This window comes from Seriola aureovittata, chromosome 10 (genome assembly GCF_021018895.1).
Source record: "Seriola aureovittata isolate HTS-2021-v1 ecotype China chromosome 10, ASM2101889v1, whole genome shotgun sequence".
Classification (NCBI taxonomy): domain Eukaryota; kingdom Metazoa; phylum Chordata; class Actinopteri; order Carangiformes; family Carangidae; genus Seriola; species Seriola aureovittata.
The window spans coordinates 21,146,464-21,155,411 of record NC_079373.1 but is presented as its reverse complement, the minus strand read 5'-3'; the positions used below and the strand labels follow the sequence as shown (position 1 = coordinate 21,155,411).

At 40.1% G+C, this 8,948-nt stretch overlaps 1 protein-coding gene across 1 annotated transcript; it reads left to right on the top strand.

The window, feature by feature from the left end:
* Positions 1-1,117: 1,117 nt before the first annotated feature.
* Positions 1,118-8,247, top strand: ndufa9a (NADH:ubiquinone oxidoreductase subunit A9a). The gene is made up of 11 exons (XM_056388332.1): positions 1,118-1,249; positions 2,843-3,016; positions 3,335-3,432; positions 3,567-3,658; positions 4,901-5,042; positions 5,220-5,322; positions 5,774-5,844; positions 6,705-6,781; positions 7,333-7,428; positions 7,771-7,837; positions 7,961-8,247. The coding sequence occupies exons 1-11, from the start codon at positions 1,195-1,197 to the stop codon at positions 8,129-8,131; spliced, it is 1,146 nt and encodes a 381-aa protein (XP_056244307.1). The 5' UTR covers positions 1,118-1,194; the 3' UTR covers positions 8,132-8,247.
* Positions 8,248-8,948: the final 701 nt, after the last annotated feature.

Genomic DNA, 8,948 nt, shown 5'->3' with positions numbered 1-8,948 from the left:
CAAAGTTCAAAAGTTGTGTATGAGAAAAAATTAGCAGCATTATAGCATCTGTTTCCTCACAGGAAGACATGCAGATGAAAAGTTTATTAAAAACTGTTCACAGTGTGAAATGAATTACAAGCATGACCTTATCATTTATCATCAGCTCCTTAGAAAACAAATTAAACTTTTTAGGCAAATTAGAATCCTAATTAACTGAACTAACATCAAACTGAACTCCTACATCAGTTCTCCATCTATCTGTGTTTAATGATTTTTAGTTTCATCTTTTGTTCATTTCATTGCAACTTGTAGATTCTGTGAGGTAATTTCTCCTGAAGCTCTAATCAGGCACTCGGTAAAAAGAAAAAAAAATCGAATTCAACAAAAGATAAAGTATGAAAAGCTCTCCCTCTCCTGGTCGTTCTGTAATATCTCATGTTAGTCCTGCTCATGTAACTGCAGCCAATAGTTCAAAATATTTCAACCACTGTAAGGGCAGAAAATTATCGAAAAAAGATTAGGAACTCTTTCACTACAGCAGTATTAAAGAAGGAAACAATATCATAACAGTCCAACAGGCATCATATGGATCTGACAGGTGGGCTTTTAAAATCCTCTAGAGGGTGCTATAGTTTAAAATCTTCATCATATAAATGCTTTGGATTTTCTGTTTTACAGATAAGCTGCATTACACAGTTCTTGATGTGTGTATGAAAAATTTTAAAGGTATAAAAAGAAAGAAAACGTTTTATTTTCGTGACTCCAAATTAACTTCAACACTGGTCAGAAATATAGGTAGGCCTAAACAAGGGGAGTTATTTAATAACAGATATAAATAAATAAATTTAAGACAGATTCATCAAACCTACTTTCTTTGATCTTTTGACTCGTAGTATCTGCGTTTCTGCACAGACTGAACATGTTCTCTGTATTTGGACAGCCCCCCCCCCCCCCCCCCCATTTATTCTCTATACTTTCTACTATTTTCATTTTCTCTTTAATTTCTGAGCGAATGATTATTTCTGTTTTCGGGTTTAAGTTTCTTGTCTAATTAGAATTTAGAAACTTATTTTACACGTCTAAAATAAGTTCTGTTCAGTGGCTTGTATTTGCCTTGCGTGTGCGTCACTCCACAGTTCAGACCACCACTGTCCTGAATACATCGTTGACGTTCCTGTATTTTGTCCCACTCGGTACGCCGTAGTCGGAAAGATGGCGACCGTAGCGTTGGTTAGCCGTCCTGCGAGTGTCCTTCCAAAGATTTCAAGTGAGTAACGTCAAAACAGTTGCTAGTACACGTGCATATGTGTGTCTTAGAGTATATTAAAGTATATTTTTACACCTATTCCATCCCTGCACTGACTCACACCAGCCTGCACGCAAGAGATGAGTGACCTTGCTAACCGGCTCGGCTAATAACCTGCTAGCATAGGCTTCAGCTAGCTAGTAGCTCATATTTTGGACTTTCAAAATATTTCTGTGTAATTATTTACCGAATATCCGAATTCCAGCATCACTTTGTGAAATAATAAATGAAGGATAAAGCGTTAAATATGTCTGAGCTTAGACCACCATCCTGCCCAGGGGGTTACTGTGACGTGACGTCTGTTACAGAGACTCTGTAGACTCCCTGGTTTTATATTTATCAATTAACCTTGTCGTAGATTGTTACTCAGGCAGTATAACAGTAGATTTAGATATCTGGCTGGTTGATCTACTGTGACGAGCGTTTTAACAACTGTGATGCTGACAATAACATGCGTCTGCACAATGAGACGGAGTTAGCGGTGTTTGGTTGACATCTGCGGATATAATTTGTTACATATTCAAATATTCATCCACAGTTTATGTTTCCTATAAGGAACTGTATTGTTTGTTAGTAGTTAGCATCCAGCCTTTAAAATGCCTTCTTACTCATATGTTGTTGATAGTCATCTGGTCAGTGCATACATAGACTCACCGAGCACTTTATTATGAACACTATACTAATACTGGACGGGACCTCAAATAAGCCTCAGTTCTTCGTGGCATTGATTCCACAAGATGTTGGAAACACTCCTTTGAGATTTTGATCCATGTTCACATGACTGCATCACATAATTTCTGCAAGATTTGTCAGCTGGATTCAGAACTAGTAACAGGGGAGGCCACTGACGTCCACTGAACCCATTGCCATGTTCATGAAACCAGTTTGAGAAACTATTACTTTGTGACATGGTGTGTTATCATGTTGGAGGTCGCCATTAGAAGATGGTAAATTGTGGCCATAAAGGGATGCACATTGTCAGCAACAATAAGTCTGCCTAGAAAACAATCCCCACACCATTACACAACCAGCAGCCTACTGTTGACACCAAACTCAGACCCCACCATCTGCATGTGTCTGTAGACATCCAGAATCATTAGACCAGACTATGTTTTTTCCAGTCTTGTCGTATCTGTGCCCACTGCAGCCTCAGATTTCTGTTCTTGGCTCACAGGAGTGTAACCAGATGTTGTCTTCTGCTGTTACAGCTCACCCACCTCAAGGTTCAACATGTTGTGCATTCTGTGATGCTCCATATAAAGTGTTCAATGCTGAGTTAATGCTGAGTGTCACATGGTTTTCATTAATAATGCAGTTTTAGAGAGATTTTGATTCAACATTATGGTCGTTGTGAGTACCTTACAGTTAAAGAACACTACAAACAGTTCAATATAAAGCTGAACATTATAACCTGAATGAAAGTAGGATGTATATCAGGGTTGTTGTATTACACTGCATTAATTTTAGTTATGTGTACCTAAAGATTTGGCAACTGAATGTATCCTACCTTTTAGCGCTTACTGAATGTTGCCTGTGTTCCTCTCCTTTCAATAGGCAGCTGTTCCCCTGCTGTATTGTCAGCTGCCTCCGTCTCCACAGTCCAGCAGAGGAAGCTGCACCATGCTGTCATCCCCAAAGGGAAAGGAGGACGCTCCTCTTCCAGTGGAATAGCAGCCACTGTGTTTGGTGCCACAGGTTTCCTGGGTCGATATGTTGTCAATAGGCTGGGTGAGTTTAAAAACATAGCATAAATACTAATGTCAAGCTATCCGCACGCCAATATTACTTTATATGCAGAAAATGTGTGTATTTTCTTCAAGAGCTAGTGCTTATAGACATCACATTCTGTGTCCAATATCTCAGACAACATAAAATCTCAGCTAACAGAAATATTCTGGGATGCCGACATCTTTCTCTTGGTAAAAGCTAATATCTTAATGAATTATTGCTATTGATTGCCAATTAAAATATTTACAAAAACAAATCCTTTTTAAATTGATGATGCGTAGGTGTGATTGTGTGTTTATTTTCACTAATGATTTTCAGGTCGGATTGGCTCCCAGGTTGTAATCCCTCACCGCTGTGATCAGTATGACATCATGTACTTCAAGCCCATGGGTGATCTTGGACAAATCATGTTCTTGGTAAGATATGTGCTGCGCAGACACACAGGCATCCTTTAGAAATATTGCAACACTCATGGATGCTGAAATCTTCAATTTGCAAGTACTGCACTTAAGATGCTTACATGAAAAGCAAATGTATTGTCTCGTTGCAGGAGTGGGATGCCAGGAACAAAGACTCCATCAAGCGGGCTTTGGAGCACTCTAATGTGGTCATCAACCTGGTGGGCAGAGAGTGGGAGACGAGGTACACTGGGAATACATCTCAAAGCATCTGATTTGTTATATTATCTTTTGCACATGAAGTAGAATTTTAATCCTCTCTTTAATCTACTATGGTACATGGTGTGTCACTGTGTTGTCATGTGATCATGGTAACTTTAAATATTCTATTATTACATTTCTTGTAGGGATGGGCGATATGGCAAAAATATCATATCACGATTTTTTAAAAATATAATCACGATTTCATCACGATCTTAAATTGGAAAAAGAAAAACAGACAATTTAGACCAAAGCACCTTTCTTAACAGATTTTATTTCAAATAGTCGCAGTTTTGCCTGCATGTGCAAACAACGTAAAGTTTAAGGTAAACAACAACGACATTCTAATAAAGTGCACTCTTGCAAAAGTAGTAACAGAAAGTAAAATATCAATCAAAGACATTACTGACAGTCATTTAAACAGGATGTATTTATCAAAACACTAAATAGCTTATTGAAACGCAAAAATACAAACTAAAGTGACTGGTGATCTCTTTTAGTGCAACAGTTTTGAACAAAAAATATCAAACTGCGATGTGTATAACCTGAATTATCTGTTAGCTGTTTGGCTCTCAGCATACTGCTTGGGATGCTTCCTCTTCAGGTGATTAAACAGGTTCGGTGTGTTTCCACTCGACGTACGAACGGTTTCTGTGCAAACTTTGCAAATTACATTTGCTTGCGCTTGATCAGTTGCGGAAAATCCAACCAATTCCATATAATGGAGGTGGAATTTTTTTTAGCGACCAACTCTGTTTGGCTTCCAGCCATCGTTCTCCATGTGCTACCGCTACACACACAAACAAGGAGGCGGGTAGGAAAGCGCGTCACTGCCCGTAATTCGCTATGATTGGTCGGTCAGGTTGACGGCGTCAATACGTCTGGTGCGTCGGTGCATTAGCATAGAACTGCAATTTATAGAATGTGCCCTAGACGATCCCACGATCTCTGCAGTTTGAAAGATCGTCTTCACGTTGTAATCCTTCACGATCTAATATCGTCATATCGCCCACCCCTAATTTCTTGTATATAGATTCTATTTTCACATAAGGTGAGGTAAGGTGTGTTACCCACGGTAGTAATATGAATGCATGGACACTCTGTAATGCAGCCACTCCCATAGGATGAGATGTAGGTTTAAGATGAATGTTGGAGGACTTTGCTGAGTGCGACTGTAAATTGTAAGTAAGAATACACATGCAGGCTTTCCTCTTGTTCTGTAAAGGAACTATCGCTTCGAGGACGTCTTCGTTTCCATCCCCCAGCAGATTGCTAAGGCAGCCAGAGAGGCTGGCATCACAAAGTTTGTCCACATGTCTCACCTCAATGCTGACATACGCAGCCCATCCAAGTACCTGAGGAACAAGGTAGTGGGCTGTTTTTCTACATACTGCACATCTCTGCCACTCAGTCAAACTGGTGTATCTATGTGTCTGTTGTAGTGTATTTATATGCCTAAGCCGGTGCTGGCTACATTGATATATTAAGAAGGTTAATATGTTTAAATGTAGCTGATAATTGTATGTGCTGTTCTTTTACTATAGGCTGTTGGAGAGACCGCAGTGAGAGACGAGTTCCCCGACGCCATCATCATGAAGCCCTCTGAGATCTTTGGGAGGGAAGACAGATTCTTCAACTATTACGCAAGTAAGAAGTTGTTTCTGTGTGTGTGTGTGTGTGTGTGTGTGTGTGTGTGTGTGTGTGTGTGTGTGTGTGTGTGTGTGTGTGTGTGTGTGTGTGTGTGTGTGTGTGTGTGAGAGAGTGTGTGAGAGAGTGTGTGAGAGAGTGTGTGAGAGTGTGTGAGAGTGTGTGTGAGTGAAGGAGACTGTGATCGAAGAGTGTGCCTACATGTCAGTCTCTGTGTGATGGGGATGAGTGTGAATGTTGTGTCTGTTGTCAGTGATTGATTGTGTTTTGGGCATTTAGTGCTCCAGCTTCAGTCATGCTGAATATTAAAGTAAATGTCTCTTCATCAACTGATACAAGCAGAACTATTGCTAAGTTTCTTTTGACCAGGGTGTTCACACTGGTACTAATAGTTAGCCAGCTAACCAGCTAGCCAGTGAAAATTTCACGTGTGGCTTTAATCCTCGTTTAGACATGCGCTGGTTCGGCAATGCTATTCCACTTGTGTCCATGGGGAAGAAGACGGTGAAGCAGCCAGTTTACGTAAGTTTGTTGAAAGGAATGACCTATTCTAATTAAGCCATCTTTGCCTATACGCCAGTAAGTGATTACTAAGTGGCTTTACAGGGCTGATTTAGTGTTAGGTGTCTAGGTGAAGAATACGTTGGCATTTGATGATAGGAATGTTGTATGATTTCAAGTGATAGTTTGGGTTATTTGACGTGGAGTTGTGTGAGGTAGTTATCTGTAGTCAGTGTATTACCTGCAGTAGATTCACAACAGTGTGCTCCCAGGTTGGAGAAGCAGCAGGAGCACCGGCACAGTAGCTGAGTGATGGGCTGCTCTGGACGGGGTCAGCAAAAAAATGTGTTTTAGCCACTTAAAAACATGGCCACTAATATTAGTTTAAGTATATGCTTTATTTAGAATATTTTCACTGCCAAAGCAGTGTCCCTGTCCACAGCACTACATCACTCAGCTTCTGTGTCGGTGCTCCTGCTGCTTCTCTAAACTGGCAGCGCTGATCCAAATCTACTGTAGGTCATACACTGACTATAGATAAGTGCCTTGCTCAACCCCACGTCAAATAAACCGAATTATCACTTACAGTACTGACATTTTGGCCACATGCCTGCATGAAATCCTCTTCCAATTATAACAATTATTGACAATTCAATTTTGTGACATCTTCTAAGTTCTAGTTCTTACAAGTACCCACACAGCAGTTATTGTCAAATCACAATTTACTGTGAAGCAAGCTGTTCATTTTCAGTCTGTGTCAATATGTAACATGCTGCCCCAGACTTATGTAAACAAGAAACTCCTCCCTGAACCACTCGCCTCACTGCACCCACAGCAACCTGTGTAATAAAACCAGCTTAACTGTCTCTTTCCCCCCTCAGGTGGTGGATGTGGCCAAAGCCATCATCAATGCTGTCAGAGATCCTGATGCTAATGGAAAGACCTATGCACTGGTTGGGTAGGTGGTCACCTCTCAAATAACTTTGTTTGAAAACTGGTGCCCTCAGGTTTAGCAAATACTGTTGTTTGGGCACTTGAAGCTAATGAAACTTATAGCACACAACACTCCACAATCCGTACTGAGATAGACATTCATGGTTGCGATTTACATGTCATCTTCCAAAAGCACAATACTTGGGATAAAGTAAGTGGAGTTTATATCTGCTAGAAAGCGTAAAAAGCTTAAACAGTGCAATAAAAAGACACACAAGGATGGACATGCAATACAATGCATACGGAAGACAGGTAGAGCTGAAATAGTCAAGCAGAAAAGAAATCAAGCAGGGAGGTGCTTCCAGGAATCAAAATGATTCAGCTTTCTGAAAGTGTTTGGAGGGTGGGGTAACTGGTTTAGCTTGTAAGCTTGAATTGGCTGACAAGTATGTAACGCTCATGTCAACATGTTGGTCCATGGTTCATGTCCTGGCTTTGTGTCACTTTTGTGCACAGAATGATTCAGTGACTACGTTCCCAAACACAGTTTTTGTCCTGTCTTTTGTTCTTGACTAGCCCCAACCGTTACCTCCTCCATGACCTGGTGGAGTACCTCTACGCTGTGGCACACAGGCCTTTTGTCCCCTACCCATTGCCTCGCCCACTCTATCAGTAAGTTCCTCAGACATGTTCATCAACATTTTTTTTTTGGACAGTCATCTTTTGTTTAAGTAAGTCATCTTTCAGCTTCATTGAAAGCATTCTGTTGGACAAAACAAAGATCATTGAAAGATTGCAAAGTATACAGTTGCTCCTGACATTTCACTTTATGCAGAAATGTTTAACGTGTGGCCATGCTCATGGTGTGTATGTTCTGATTGAACACGTTAAAATATTACAGGAACCCACTCATTCCCCCACAGAGCCACCAGTAATCAAACACTCTACAGGGGTCTCTAGTGTACACTTGTTGCTACACACTTGTCTGATCACCATTTGGTTTTTCTTTTTCAGCCTTGCGGCTCAGTTTTTTGCAATGAATCCGTTTGAGCCTTGGACGACCCCAGACAAAGTCGACCGGGTAAGAAAACCAAGATTTTGGAATTGTGCCGCCAATTGTGGAGCTTTTACTGCCAGCAGTGTTTGTGCTTATTATGGTCAATAAATGTACAACCTATATTTCTGTGCTATGCTTTCATTCCAGTTTCACATAACAGACATGAAGTACCCAGGACTTCCTGGTCTGGAGGATCTCGGGATCACTCCTTCTACTGTAGAACAAAAGGCAATTGAGACTCTGCGTCGTCACCGCCGATTCCGTTACCTGGAAGCTGATCTGGATGAGACAAAACCAGCCAAGACTGTCAACTATTGAACTATGTGATGAGAAATTTCACCATCGTTAGGGCAGCCAGATGTTCAGTACCTCTGCTTTGTCCTTTTGTCTTTAATTGTATTCTGTACATAAATAAAAAATTATCCTTTAAGGTCTTTTTGTGTGAAACACATTGTTCTTGGATATACATTTTTGTTTTACTACACTTGAATTATGGTTGTTGTAATTAATTATTAATCTGCAGTGACAATACTGAGCCCTGCAGCCGTCTGCAGGAGAACTGCCACCTGGGAGAGGAGCAGTTTTGCAAAGATGAATGAGGAAAAATATGTTTAGATTTATACAGGTAATATATCAAGTGCTTTATAAAACTGGAAGTGTTACAGCAACCAAGTCATAGAAATCACGAAATCAAATAAGGTAAATAATACAATCAAAAAAGCAGATTACATACAGCAACCAAAATGTAGTAAACAAAAAATGACAGCGACTATAATCAAAACTGTAATGTGTATTTAATGTATACTCTGCACAATGATAGGACATAAAATATGCTGCATTTTAGTAGTAAGTACAAGTAGACTGATTGACATAGAATCAATAAATTTGGAACCTTATTATGGCCACGGTGATTTAATGTTTAAGAATATAATCAGGTTAGAAGGGGGAGGTGGGGGTTAAGTGAATAAGATTTATAGGTGCAGTAAAAACTCCAGTGTACTTTGAAACCTATTATACTGTCAGCACAACACGCTCTATTGAGTCCCCCTCGCCACCCTCAAGCCAGTAAAGTACTATTGTATGTAGGCATTGTTGTATCCTTTAAAAGCAGTTTATGTACTTTACTCTTAAGTCA

Bases quoted from the DNA above. Each gene is read 5' to 3' on its own strand.
- ndufa9a (XM_056388332.1), top strand. From the start codon at position 1,195: ATGGCGACCGTAGCGTTGGTTAGCCGTCCTGCGAGTGTCCTTCCAAAG. The intron at 5,845-6,704 runs GTAAGTTTGTTG...TTCCCCCCTCAG, and splicing joins CGGTGAAGCAGCCAGTTTAC to GTGGTGGATGTGGCCAAAGC. The intron at 6,782-7,332 runs GTAGGTGGTCAC...GTTCTTGACTAG, and splicing joins AAGACCTATGCACTGGTTGG to CCCCAACCGTTACCTCCTCC.